This window comes from Grampus griseus, assembly GCF_964374135.1.
Source record: "Grampus griseus genome assembly, chromosome: 7".
Lineage (NCBI taxonomy): Eukaryota > Metazoa > Chordata > Mammalia > Artiodactyla > Delphinidae > Grampus > Grampus griseus.
In genome coordinates this window covers 38,300,841-38,315,679 of record NC_139001.1, presented here as the reverse complement: position 1 = coordinate 38,315,679, position 14,839 = coordinate 38,300,841, and the positions used below count along the sequence as shown (strand labels likewise).

The window sequence follows — 14,839 nt, the reverse complement described above, 5'->3', positions numbered from 1 at the left end:
TTGCGGTGCGCGGGCTTCTCATTGCAGTGGCCTCCCTTGTTGTGAAGCGCGGGCTCTAGGCTTGCAGGCTTTCGTAGTTGTGGCACGTGGGATCTAGAGCGCAGGCTCAGTAGTTGTGGCGCACAGGCCCAGTTGCTCCGCAGCATGTGAGATCTTCCTGGACCAGGGCTCGAACCCATGTCCCCTGCATCAGCAGGCAGATTCTTAACCACTGCATCATCAGGGAAGGCCCTATTTTTTATTTTTTGATAATAGCCATCCTAGTAAGTGTGAAAGTGGTACCTCATTTTGGTTTTGATTTGCATTTCCTTAATGGCTAATAATGTTTAGCATCTTATTATGTGTTTATTGGCCATTTGTATATCTTCTTTGGAGAGCTGTCTACTCAGATCCTTTACCAATTTTTAAAGTGGGTTATTTAATGTCTTTTAATTGTTGAGTTGTAAGAGTTCTTTATATATTTTGGATGGTAGACCCTTATCAGATATATGACTTGCAGATATTTTTCTCCCATTCTGTGGGTTCTTTTTAAATTTTTTGATTTTTATAAAGTCCAGTTTATCAATTTATTCTTTGGTTGCCTGTGCTTTAAGTGTCACATCTGAGAAACTGTTGCCTGATCCAAGGTCACAAAGATTTACACCTTTTTGTTTTGTTTTGTTTTTATATTGGAGTATAGTTGATTAACAATGTTGTGTTAGTTTCAGGTGTACAGCAAAGTGATTGAGTTATACATGTACCTATTCTTTTTCAAATTCTTTTTCCATTTAGGTTATTACAGAATATTGAGCAGTTTCCTGTGCTATACCGTAGGTCCTTGTTGGTTATCTATTTTAAATATAACAGTGTGTACATGTCAGTCCCAAACTCCCAATCCATCCCCTCCCCCACCCTTCCCCCATAACCATAAGATCATTCTCTAAGTCTGTTTCTGTTTTGTAAATAAGTTCATTTGTATCTTTTTTTTTTTTTTACATTCCACATATAAGCAGTATCATGATATTTGTCTTTCTCTGTCTGACTTACTTCACTTAGTATAATAATCTCCAGGTCCATCCATGTTGCTGAAAATGGCATTATTTCATTCTTTTCAATGGCTGAGTAATATTCCATTATATTTATGTACCACATCTTCTTTATCCACTCCTCTGTCGATGGACATTTAGGTTGCTTCCATGTCTTGGCTCTTGTAGACAGCGCTGCAATGAACATTGGGGTGCATGTATCCTGTCAAACCATGTTTTTTTCCGGATATGTGCCCAGGAGTGGGATTGCTAGATCATATAGTAGTTCTAATTTTAGTTTTTTAAGGAACCTCCATATTGTTCTCCACAGTGGCTGCACCAATTTACATTTCCACCAGCAGTGTAGGAGGGTTCCCTTTTCTCCACACCCTCTTCAGCATTTATTGTTTGTAGACTTTTTGATAATGGCCATTCTGACTGGTATGAGGAGATATTTCATTGTAGTTTTGAGTTGCATTTCTCTAATAATTAACAGTGTTGAGCATCTTTTCGTGTACCTCTTGGCGATCTGTATGTCTTCTTTGGAGAAATGTCTATTTAGGTCTTCTGCCCATTTTTTGATTGGGTCGTTTTTTTGGTAGTGAGCCACATGAGCTGTTTGTATGTTTTGAAGACTAATCCCTTGTCGGTTGCATTGTTTACAAATATTTTCTCCCATTCTGTGGGTTGTCTTCATTTTGTTTATGGTTTCTTTTGCTGTTCAAAAGCTTTTGAGTTTAATTTGGTCCCATTTGTTTATTTTTGTTTTTATTTTCATTACTCTAGGAGGTGGGTCAAAAAAGATCTTGCTGTGGTTTATGTCAAAGAGTGTTTTTCCTATGTTTTCCTCTAAGAGTTTTATAGTGTCCAGTATTACATTTAGGTCTTTAATCCTTTTTGAGTTTATTTTTCTGTATGGTGTTAGGGAGTGTTCTGATTTCATTCTTTTACATGTAGCTATACAGTTTTCCCAGCGCCACTTATTGAAGAGGCTGTGTTTCCTCCATTGTATAGTCTTGCCTCCTTTATTGTAGATTAATTGATGATAGGTGTGTGGTTTATTTCTGGGCTTTCTATCCTATTCCATTGAATTATATTTCTGTTTTTGTGCCAGTATGATACTGTTTTGATTATCTAGCTTTGTAGTATGGTTTGAAATCAGGGAGCCTGATTCCTCCAGCTTCATTTTTCTTTCTCAAGAGTTCTTTGGCTATTCAGGGTCTTTTGTGTCTCCATACAGATTTTAAGATTTTTTGTTCTAGTTCTGTGAAAAATGCCATTGGTAATTTGGTAGGGATTTCATCGAATCTGTAGATTGTCTTGGGTAGTATAGTCATTTTGACAATGTTGATTCTTCCAATCCAAGAACATGGTATATCTTTCCATCTGTGTCATCTTTGATTTCTTTCATCAGCATCTTACAGTTTTCAGAATAATGGTCTTTTGCCTCCTTAGGTAAGTTTATTCCTAGGTGTTTTATTCTTTTAATACGATGGTAATTGGGATTGTTTCCTTAATTTCTCCTTCTGATCTCTCATTGTAGTGTATAGAAATGCAACAGATTTCTGTGTATTAATTTTGCATCCTGAAACTTGACTGAATTCATTGATGAGCTCTAGTAGTTTTCTGGTAGCATCTTTAGGATTTTCTATGTATAGTATCATGTCACCTGCAAACAGTGACAGTTTTACTTCTTCTTTTCCAGTTTGGATTCCTTTATTTCTTTTTCTTTTCTGATTGCCATGACTAGGACTTCCAAAACTGTGTTGAATGAAAGTGATGAGAGTGGACATCCTTGTCTTGTTCCTGATCTTAGGGGAGGTGCTTTCAGCTATTCACAGTTGAGTATGACGTTAGCTGTAGGTTTGTCATATACAGCCTTTATTATGTTGAGGTAGGTTCTCTCTATGCCCACTTTCTGTAGAGTTTTTATCATAAATGGGTGTTGAATTTTGTCAAAAGCTTTTTCTGCATCTATTGAGAGGATCATATGGTTTTTATTCTTCAATTTGTTGATGTGGTGTATCACACTGATTAATTTGTAGATTCTGAAAAATCCTTGCATTCCTGGGATAAATTCCACTTGATCGTAGTGTATGATCCTTTTAATGGATTGTTGGATTTGGTTTGCTAGTATTTTGTTGAGGATTTTTGCATCTGTGTTCATCAATGATATTGGCCTGTAATTTTCCTTTTTTGTGGTATCTTTGTCTGGTTTTGGTATCAGGGTGATGGTGGCCTCATAGAATGAGTTTGGGAGTGTTCCCTCCTCTGCAGTGTTTTGGAATAGTTTCAGAAGGATGAGTGTTAACACTTCTCTAAACGTTTGAAAGAAGTCGCCTGTGAAGCCATCTGGTCCTGGACTTCTGTTTGTTGGGAGTTTATAAAGCACAGTTTTAATTTCAGTGCTTGTGGTTGGCCTGTTCATATTTTCTATATCTTTCTGGTTCAGTCTTGGGAGATTATATTTTTCTAAGAACTTGTCCATTTTTTCTAGGTTTTCTATTTTATTGGCATATAGTTGCTTGTAGCAGTCTCTTATGATCCTTTGTATTTCTATGGTGATTGTTGTAACTTCTCCTTTTTCATATCTAATTTTACTGATTTGAGCCCTCTCCCTCTTTTTCTCGATGAGTCTGGCTAAAGGTTTATCAATTTTGTTTATCTTCTCAAAGAACCAGCTTTTAGTTTCATTGATCTTTTCTGTTGTTTTCTTTGTCTCTATTTCATTTCTTTCCTCTCTGATCTTTATAATTTTTTCCTTCTACTAACTTTGGGTTTTGTTTGTTCTTCTTTCTCTAGTTGCTTTAGGTGTAAGGTTAGGTTGTTTATATGTGATTTTTCTTGTTTCCTAAGGTAAGATTTTATTGCTAGAAACTTCCCTGTTAGAACTGCTTTTGCAGATTTTGGATCATTGTGGTTTGGTTTTCATTTGTCTGTTAGTATTGTTTTATTTCCTCTTTGATTTCTTCAGTGATCCATCGGTTGTTTAGTAACATATTGTTTAGCCTCCACATGTTTGTGTTTTTTACAGTTTTTTCTTGTAGTTGATTTCTAATCTCATAGCATTGTGGTTGGAAAAAATGCTTGATATGATTTCAGTTTCCTTAAAGTTACTAAGACTTGCTTTGTGATCAGTCCTGGAGAATGTTCCATGTGCACTTCAGAAGAATGTGTACTCTGCTGCTTTTGAATGAAATGCTCTATAAATATCAGTTAAGTCCATCTGGTCTAATGTGTTGTTTAAGGCCTTTGTTTCCTTATTGATTTTCTGTCTGGATGATCTCTTCTTGGATGAAAGTGGGGTGTTAAAGTCCCCCACTATTATTGTATTACTGTCAATTTCTCTTTTTATGGCTGTTAGTATTTGCCTTATATATTGGAGTGCTCCTATATTGGGTACATATATGTTTTCAATTGTTATAGCTTCTTCTTAGATCGATCTCTTGATCATTATGTAGTGTCCTTCTTTATCTCTTGTAACAGTCTTTATTTTAAAGTCTATTTTGTCTGATATGAGTATGGCTACCCCAGCTTTCTTTTGATTTCTATTTGCATGGAATATCTTTTTCCATCCTCTCACTTTCAGTCTGTATGTGTCCCTAGATCTGAGGTGGGTCTCTTATAGACAACATATATACGGATCTTGGTTTTGTATCCATTCAGCCATTCCGTGTCTTTTGGTTGGAGCATTTAATCCATTTACATTTAAGGTAATTATCAATATGTGTGTTCCTCTTGCCATTTTCGTAATTGTTTTGGATTTTGGTTTTTTTGTGGGTTTTTTTGGCTGCACCCCTTGTTTTGTGAAATCTTAGTACCCTGACCAGGGATTGAACTTGGGACATGGCAGTGAAAGTGCCAAGTCCTAACCACTGGACCACCAGGGAATTCTCTGGATTTGTTTTTGTAGGTCTTTCTTCTTTCCTTCCTCTTTTGTTCTCTTATTTTGTGATTTGATGACTAACTTTAATGTTGTGTTTCGATTCCTTTTTCTTTTTTGTGTGTATCTATTGCAGATTTTCGGCTTATGGTTCCCATGAGCTTTTGATATAGCAGCCTATATATAAAGAAGATTGCTTTAAGTTACTAGTCTTTTAATTTCAAATGCAATTCCAGTATCCTGCATTTGTGCTCTCCTCTTCTCACAGTTACTGGTTTTGATACCATATTTGTGTGCAGATGATTTCCTACATTAACTGTATGTTTGCCTTTACTGGTGAGCTTTCCATTCATAATTTTCTTGTTTCTAGTTGTGGCCTTTTCTTTTCCACCTAGAGAAGTTCCTTTAGCGTTTGTTGCAAAGCTGGTCTGGTGGTGCTGAATTCTCTTGGCTTTTGCTTGTCTATAAAGCTTTTGATTTCTCCTTCAGATCTGAATGAGAGCCTTGCTGGGTAGAGTATTCCTGGTTTTAGGTTCTTTCCTTTCATCACTTTAAATATATCTTGCTACTGCCTCTGGCCTGCAGAGTTTCTGCTGAGAAATCACTTGATAACCTTACGGGAATTCCTTTGTATTTTATTTGTTGCTTTTCCCTTGTTGCTTTTAATATCTTTTCTTTGTCTTTAATTTTTGTCAGTTTGATTACTGTGTGTCCTGGCATATTCCTCCTTGGGTTCATCCTACCTGGGAGTCTCTTTGCTTCCTGGACTTGGGTTACTGTTTCCTTTTCCATGTTAGGGAAGTTTTCAGCTGTTATCTCTTCAAATATTTTCAAAGGTCCTTTCTCTCTCTGTTCTCATTCTGGGAGGCCTATAATGTGAATGTTGGTGCATTTAATGTTGTCCCAGAAGTCTCTTAGACTGTCTTCATTTCTTTTCATTCTTTTTTCTTTATTCTGCTCCATGGCAGTGATTTCCACCATTCTGTCTTCCAGCTCATTTATCCATTCTTCTGCCTCAGTTATTCTGCTATTGATTCCTTCTAGTGTATTTTTCGTTTCAGTTATTGTATTGTACATCTCTGTTTGGTCTTTAGTTCTTCTATGTCTTTTTTAAACATTTCTTGTATCTTCTCAGTCTGTGCCTCCATTCTTTTCCTGAGATCTTGGAACATCTTCGATATCATTACTCTGAATTCTTTTTCCGGTAGATGGCCTATCTCCACTTCACTTAGTTGTTCTTCTGGTGTTTTATCTTGTTCTTTCATCTGGGACGTATTCCTTTGCCGTCTCATTTTGTCTAACTTTCTGTGATTGCGGTTTCCATTCCACAAGCTGCAGGATTGTAGTTCTTCTTGCTTCTGCTGTCTGCCCTCTGGTGGATGAGGCTGTCTAAGAGGCTTATGCAGGCTTCCTGCCCACTGGTGGGTAGAGCTGGTTCTTGTCCCTCTGGGCAGGGCCATGCTCAGGAAGACTTTAAGCAGCCTGTCTGCTGATGGGTGGGACTGTATTCCCGCCCTGTTCGTTGTTTGGCCTGAGGCATCCCAGCACTGGAGCCTACAGGCTGTTGGGTGGGGCTAGGTCATTGGGAGGAAATGGCAGCCTCCCTCCAGGAGTGCTCATGCTAATGATTACTCCCCACAACTACTGCTGCCAGTGTCTTTGTACCTGCAGTGAGCCACAGCTCCTCCCCTGCCTCTCCAGGAGACCCTCCAATACTAGCAGGTAGGTCTGGCCCAGTCTCTTATGAGGTCACTGCTTTTTTTCCCTGGGTCCTGGTGCACATGAGACCTTGTCTGTGCCCTCCAAGAGTGGAGTTTCTGTTTCCCCAGTCCTGTGGAATTCCTGCGATCAAACCCCGCTGGCCTTCAAAACCAGATTCTCTGGGGGCTCCTCCTCCTCTTACCAGGCCCGCATGCTGGGAAGGCTGACATGGGGCTCTGGACTTTCAGTCCTGTGGGAGAACTTTTCAGGTATAATTACTTTGTAGTTTGTGGGTCGGCCACCCAGTGGGTATGGGATTTGATTTTATTGCAGTTGTGCCCCTTCTACCATCTTGTTGTGGCTTCCTCTTTGTCTTTGGATGTAGGGTATCTCTTTAGGTAGGTTCTAGTGTTTTATTGTCTATGGTTGTTCAGCAGTTAGTTGTGATTTTGGTGTTTTTGTATGAAGGAGTGAGCTCATGTCCTTCTACTCCCCCATCTTGCAACTGTCATCCTGAACCCATTTTTTATTCTAAAAATTTTATAGTTTTACAGACTACATTTTGATCTTTGATCCATCTTGTGTTAAATTTTATATATGGTATGAGGTAGAGGTTTAACTTCATTATTTTGCCTGTGGATATCCAGTTATCCCAGGACGATTTGTTGGAAGACTGTTCTTTCTATTGAATGATCTTGGCTCCCTTGTCAAAATCTAGTTAACCATAGATGCATGGGCTTATTTCTGGACTCTCAATTCCATTGCATTGATACATATGACCGTACATATGCCAGTACCACATGGTCTTGATTACTGTAGCTTTGTAATAAGTTTTAAAACTGAGATGTGTGAGTCCTCCAACTTTATTTTTTTGAGATTGTTCTGGCTATTCTGGATCCTTGCATTTCTATATGAATTTCAGGATCAGATTTCCCATTTCTGCAAAAAAAGAGGAGCTGGAATTTTGATAGGGTTTGTATTGATCCTGTAGATCAATTTGGAGAGTATTGTGATCTTAGCAATAGAGTATATATTTTCTCTATATATGATTGTGCCATTTGCAAATGGAGATAGTTTTATTTTTTCCTTTCCAATTTGTTGCCATTTGTTTCTTTTTCTTGTGTAATTGCTTTGGCTAGAACCTCCAGCCATGAGAGTTTGAATAGAAGTGATGAGAGCAGACATCCTTGTTTTGTTCCTGAGTTTAGAGGGTTAGCTTTCAGTTTGGCACCATTAAGTATGATGTTAGCTGTGTGCTTTTCCTAAATGCCCATGATCAGGATGAGGAAATTCCCTTCTATTCCTAGTTTGTTGGGAATTTTTATCATGAAAATATGTTGAACTTGTTCAGTTGCTTTTTCTATATCTGTTGGAATAATCTTGTGGATTTTGTCCTTTATTCTATTACTAAGGTGTATTACATTGATTGATTTCAAATGTTGAACCAAGTTTTCCTTTGGGGGATAAATTTCACATGATCATGGTGTATAAACCTTTTCATATGTTGTTTGATTTGGCTTGCTATTATTTTGCTGAGGATTTAAAAACTATATTAATAAGGGTTATCCCATAGTTTTTTTGGGTTTTTTTCTTGTGACGTCTTTGGTTTTGGTATCAGGGTATTCAATAATATTGGCCTCTTAAAATGATTTTTTTTTTTTTTTTTGTAGTGTATACATGTCCATGCCTCTTTATTGCTTTGTCACCGTTTACCCTTCCCCCTCCCCATAGCCTCAAGTCCATTCTCTAGTAAGTCTGTGTCTTTATTCCTGTTTCACACCTAGGTTTTTCATGACATTTTTTTTTTCTTAAATTCCATATATATGTGTTAGCATACGGTATTTGTCTCTCTCTTTCTGACTTACTTCACTCTGTATGACAGACTCTAGGTCTATCCACCTCATTACAAATAGCTCAATTTCGTCTCTTTTTATGGCTGAGTAATACTCCATTGTATATATGTGCCACATCTTCTTTATCCATTCATCCGATGATGGACACTTAGGTTGTTTCCATCTCTGGGCTATTGTAAATAGAGCTGCAATGAACATTTTGGTACATGACTCTTTTTGAATTATGGTTTTCTCAGGGTATATGCCCAGTAGTGGGATTGCTGGGTCATATGGTAGTTCTATTTGTAGCTTTTTAAGGAACCTCCATACTGTTCTCCACAGTGGCTGTATCAATTTACATTCCCACCAACAGTGTAAGAGGGTTCCCTTTTCTCCACACCCTCTCCAGCATTTATTGTTTCTAGATTTTTTGATGATGGCCATTCTGACTGGTGTGAGATGATATCTCATTGTAGTTTTGATTTGCATTTCTCTAATGATTAGTGATGTTGAGCATTCTTTCATGTGTTTGTTGGCACTCTGTATATCTTCTTTGGAGAAATGTCTATTTAGGTCTTCTGCCCATTTTTGGATTGGGTTGTTTGTTCTTTTGTTATTAAGCTGCATGAGCTGCTTATAAATTTTGGAGATTAATCCTTTGTCAGTTGCTTCGTTTGCAAATATTTTCTCCCATTCTGAGGGTTGTCTTTTGGTCTTCTTTATGGTTTCCTTTGCTGCGCAAAAGCTTTTAAGTTTCATTAGGTCCCATTTGTTTACTTTTGTTTTTATTTCCATTTCTCTAGGAGGTGGGTCAAAAAGGATCTTGCTGTGATTTATGTCATAGAGTGTTCTGCCTATGTTTTCCTCTAAGAGTTTGATAGTTTCTGGCCTTACATTTAGGTCTTTAATCCATTTTGAGCTTATTTTTGTGTATGGTGTTAGGGAGTGATCTAATCTCATACTTTTACATGTAGCTGTCCAGTTTTCCCAGCACCACTTATTGAATAGGCTGTCCTTTCTCCACTGTACATTTCTGCCTCCTTTGTCAAAGATAAGGTGACCATATGTGCGTGGGTTTGTCTCTGGGCTTTCTATCCTGTTCCATTGATCTATATTTCTGTTTTTGTGCCAGTACCATACTGTCTTGATTACTGTAGCTTTGTAGTATAGTCTGAAGTCAGGAAGCCTGATTCCTCCAGCTCCATTTTTCGTTCTCAAAATTGCTTTGGCTATTCGGGGTCTTTTGTGTTTCCATACAAATTGTGAGATTTTTTGTTCTAGTTCTGTGAAAAATGCCAGTGGTTTAAAATGATTTGATAGTGTTCCCTCTCCTTCTATTTTGAGAAGACTTTGTGAGGGATTGGTGTTAATTCTTTCAGTGTTTCGTAGAATTCAACAGTGAAACCGTCTGGTTCTAGGTTTTTCTTTGTGGGTAGTGTTTTGTTTTTAATTATTATTATTATTGATCCAGTCTCTTTATTTGTTATAGTTCAATTCATATTTCTACGTGTTTTTTTTTTTGAGTTTCAGTCATTTGGGTCTTTCTAGGAATTCGTCCATTTCATCTAGGCTATGTAATTTATTGGCATGCAGTTGTTCATAGTAGCCCCTTTTTTATTTCTGGAATTTCAATATAATGTCTCTTCTTTCATTTCTAATTTTAGCAATTTGTGTATTCTTTATTTTTTTTTCTTGGTTAATACCACAGTGGTTTGTCAGTTTTGTTGATCTTGTCAAAGAACTAACTTCTGGTTTTACTGATTTTCTCTATTGTTTTTCTAGCCTGTTTTATTTCTGCTGTAATCCTTATTATTTTCTTCCTTTTGCTTGCTTTGAGTTTGCTTTTCTTTTTCTAGGTTCTTTTTTTTTTTTTTTGCGGTACACGGGCCTCTCACTGTTGTGGCCTCTCCCGTTGCGGAGCACAGGCTCCGGACGCAGGCTCAGCGGCCATGGCTCAAGGGCCCAGCCACTCTGCGGCATGTGGGATTTTCCCGGACCAGGGCACGAACCCATGTCCCTTGAATCGGCAGGCAGACTCTCAACCACTGTGCCACCAGGGAAGCCCCTTTTTCTAGGTTCTTAAGATGGATGCTTAGGTTATTGATATGAGATATTTCTCTTTTTTTAAATATAAGTTTATACAGCTACAGATTTCCCTCTAAGCACCACCTTAGCTGCATACCATACATTTTGTTTATCATGTTATATGTTCATTTTCATTCATCTCGAAATATTCTTTAATTTCCTTTGTAATTTCCTCTTTGACCCATTGGTTATTTAGAAATATGTTGTTGAATTTCCCCATATATGTGAATTTTCCAAATTTCCTTCTTTTATTCATTTAATTTTATTTCATTGTTGCTGGAGAACATACTTTATATAATTTCAGTCCTTTCAAATTTATTGAGAGTTGTTTTATGGTTTAACATGTGGTATACCCTAGAGCATGCTTCATGTGCACTTGAGAAAAATGTGTATTCTATTATTGTTTGGAGGAGTGTTCTAAAGATGTCTGTTAGGTCCAGTTGCTTTATAGTGTTGTTCAAGTCATCAGTTGTTTCTTCATTGATCATCTAACTGTTCCACCTATTATTGAAAGAGGGATATTAAGTCTTTGACTGTGTGTTGAATTGTTGTTTCTCCCTTCAATTCTGTCAGTTTTTGCTGTATTGTTTTTGCTTCATTGGGGTTGTGTTGTTAGATGCAAATGCATTTATAAATGTTATCTTCTTAATGGGTTGATCCTTTTTTCAGTATATAATGTCCTTCTTTATCTCACAGATTTTTGTCTTAATATCTACTTTGTCTCATGTTAGTGTAGCCACTCCAGCTCTTTTCAGATTACTGTTTACATCATATATCTTTTTCCATCCTTTTATTTTCAACCCATTTGTGTCTTTGGATCTAAAGTGTGTCTCTTATAAACAGCATACAGTTGGGTCTTTAAAAAAATTTATTCTGCCTGTCTCTGCTTCTTAGTTGGAGTGTTTAATCCATTAATATTTAACATAATTACCCATAAGGTAGGATTTACATCTGCTACTTTACTATTTTTTTGTATGTTTTATGTGATATTTGTTCCTCTGTTTCTCCAGTACTGCCTTCCTTTGTGTTAAGTAGATATTTCTGGTGCACCATTTTAATTCCCTTAACCTTTCTTTTACTATATATTTTTGATTTATACATAACAGAGTTACAAACAAAAACTACATATTTATATGTCTTCTACATGTACCTATGTTGCTACATTTTCTGGTACCCTTTATTTCTTTATGTGGATTCCAGTTATTATCTAATCCCCTTTTATTTCAGCCTGAAGAGCTCCCTTTAGCATTTCTTACAGGGCATTTTTTTTTAACCTCACAGTCTAGACCCCACCAAAGGGTGGACACTGGTAAATTATCCCACACAATTTAAATTGGGATTAAAGAGAATTGACATCTTAGCAATATTGTATCTTCCTAATACAGGGACACAGTAAGTCTCACCATTTTATTTAGGCTTTTGATTTATCTTGTCAGCATACTGTAATTTTCAGCATGTCAAATATTGGACATATTTTTTTCTTAGATTTGTACCTAAGAATTTCATGGATTTTGGTACTGTTATAAATGGAACTTTTAAGAAATATCAGTTTCCAATTGTTTGTTGCTAATATATAGAAATACAATTGATTTGACCTTGTATCCTTCAACCCTACTAAACTCACTTATTCTAGGATTTCTTTTGTAGATTCTTTGGGATTTCCTATGTAGACTATCATGTCTGTTGTAAGTAGAGACAGTTTTATTTCTCCCTTTCCAATTTCTATGCTTTTTATTACTTTTTCTTACCTTGTTGCACCAGCTAAGGCCTCCCGTATGATACTGAATAGGAATGGCAAAAGCAGATATCCTTGCCTTTTTCCCAGTCTTAGGGGAAAACATTCAGTCTTCCACCAATACTGATACTAGTTGTAGGTTTTTACAGACATAATTTATCACATAGAGATGGTTCCCTTTCATTTCTAGGTTACTGGGTTTTTATCATAAATTAATTTGAATTTTGTGAAATGCTTTTTCTGTGTGTGTCTATTGAGATGGTCATATGGTTTTTCTTGTATAGCCTATTGATGTGGTGAATTATAGTAATTAATTTTGAATGTTGAACAAGCCTTGTATTACTGGAATAAACTACACTTAGTCCTGATTTGTTATCCTTTTATATATTGCTGGATTCATTTTGCTAATATTTTTTGGAGTATTTTTGCATCTATATTTATATGCTTGAGTTAATATATAAATAAGTACCAAGTACCAGAAGGACTTTCACTTCTAGTAAATGTACACTATGCAATTTGTAATAACTCTCCGGCTAAAGACAACTAAAAAGCAGTGAAACATATTCATAAGATGCCATTTATTTTACAGTTAAAAATGTCATTTTAAAAACAATATAATATTTTTGGATCTGGCATAGAATTCTTTTCTCTTTTTTCGTCTAAAGGTAGACATAAATGCATTAACCTGCAACCTGCAGACTCTAGAGGAAAAGAATAAGCAACTGGCAGATCAAATTGCTTCCCTAGAACTTGAGCAAGCAACTTCTGATTACCATTGGGGGTATTAAAAGTCAGTCTAAAGTAGCAATTAATGACTGTGAGTTTTAAAAAACAATCAGAAATCAGGAGATGGGTTTCCTTCTTTTTTTTTGATAATTATCACAAGTCTGAATAATGCAGGCTAAATATGTCAGAGAGCCCTATGGTATTCAGACAATAGAGGATTTAGGAAAACAAGAGTTTAAGACAGCCTTTAAATGTCTGCCTACACAGAGGATCTATAATGCTGAAAAGCACCAATATTTCTAACGTTTTAAAATATTTTCTTTTCCATAAATTGTGAGGAACAAACTTGTATTTTTTTTCTCTTTCTGACAGTTCCATCCATTAGGAAATCAATAGTAAGTTGGATTCCTAAAAGCTATTTGACAAGGTCAATCCATTACAAATAAATGGTAGGAGTCTTAAAACATCTCCAGGTGAAGGAGATTTAAAGAGATGATTGTTATGTTAAACAGCTAATAAGTTTCCCATGTGCTTCTGAATACTTGAGAAAGAATTAGCCATTGCTTCTATAACATGCAAATCATCTTTCAAAATTCCAAAGAAGGCGCTGATGTGAAGTCTGCCTTAATCGGAACTAAATTCTTTCAAACTCTGTCATAAGCTGCTCATTACTTCAACTATAAAAAATTACAGAGACTAAATCTAAATCCTGGGACTTCCCTGGTGGTGCAGTGGTTAAGAATCTGCCTGCCAATGCAGGAGACACGGGTTCGAGCCCTGGTCCAGGAAGATCCCACATGCCACAGAGCAACTAAGCCCGTGCGCCACAACTACTGAGTCTGCGTTCTAGAGCCCGCGAGCCACAACTGCTGAGCCCTCTTGCCACAACTACTGAAGCCCACGTGCCTAGAGCCTGTGCTCTGCAACAAAGAGAAGCCACTGCAGTGAGAAGCTCATGCACCCCGATGAAGAGTAGCCCCCGCTCACTGCAACTAGAGAAAGCCTGTGTGTAGCAACGAAGACCCCATACAGCCAAAAATAAATAAATAAAAATTAAAAATATATGTATAAATACTCTTACATTTTCGTGGCTTTAGAGCCAGACTATCTATGTTTCAATTTTGGCTGTGACCTTGGGTGTGATCCTTAACCTCTCGGAGCCTGAGTTTCTTAATCTGTCAAAATGGGGATAATCATACTACTATTAGGAGGTTGTTGAGGTTAAGTAAGTTAATACATGTAAAGCACATAGAGCATTGCTAACATTTATTGAATTCCTAGTATCTCAACTGTCTGTCTCAGAAGAAAGCTTATAAGTTCCTATCAGAGCAGCAAGGTGCATTAGCTCTAATTCCTGGTACTGTCTCAAACCATGCCTCCCTCCACCAAGATTAAAGATTCATCCATGTCCTTTCCTGTTGGCCAGGCCTCAGCTGGGCTTATCCACCCACCTGGTTTGGGTCTCTCTGGAAGACCGTATCTCAGTCTGCATGATTCTTTCATGTCTCTACTGCCAGTGAGCAGGACTGTGGCCTTATCCTATTAGTGACTTTGACGGGTCTTGCAAGTGATTTGCTCAATGTTGATTCTTGCCTGTCCACAGCACCTCTTGATTAAGGTCTCCCAGTGATATCCCATACCTCAATTCCAGCTTATATGTCTATGCATAGAACCTTCTCTGACCAAGCCTGCCTGGAAGTGCTTCACTTGGCTGTATGAGTCTTGAGAGGTTAAGAACTTTTTTTTTTCTTTTTTCAATCCGAGCAACGTTATTAAACCTATTGCCATTCAATGCCGGCAGTATATTTTTGTTCTTTGAGAATTAACACTTGAAATTCTCAATAAAAACTACCCTCCAGTATAACCTCTTACT

At 37.1% G+C, this 14,839-nt stretch overlaps 1 protein-coding gene across 1 annotated transcript in view; it reads left to right on the top strand.

The window, feature by feature from the left end:
- CCDC150 (coiled-coil domain containing 150) overlaps positions 1-14,839 on the top strand; it is a gene marked incomplete at its 5' end in the record, with an annotated part of 86,678 nt that overhangs the window by 24,546 nt on the left and 47,293 nt on the right. Inside the window, 2 exon segments of the mRNA XM_082657928.1 lie at positions 12,906-13,016; positions 13,019-13,021. Coding sequence (XP_082514054.1) covers positions 12,906-13,016; positions 13,019-13,021 — 114 coding nt within the window.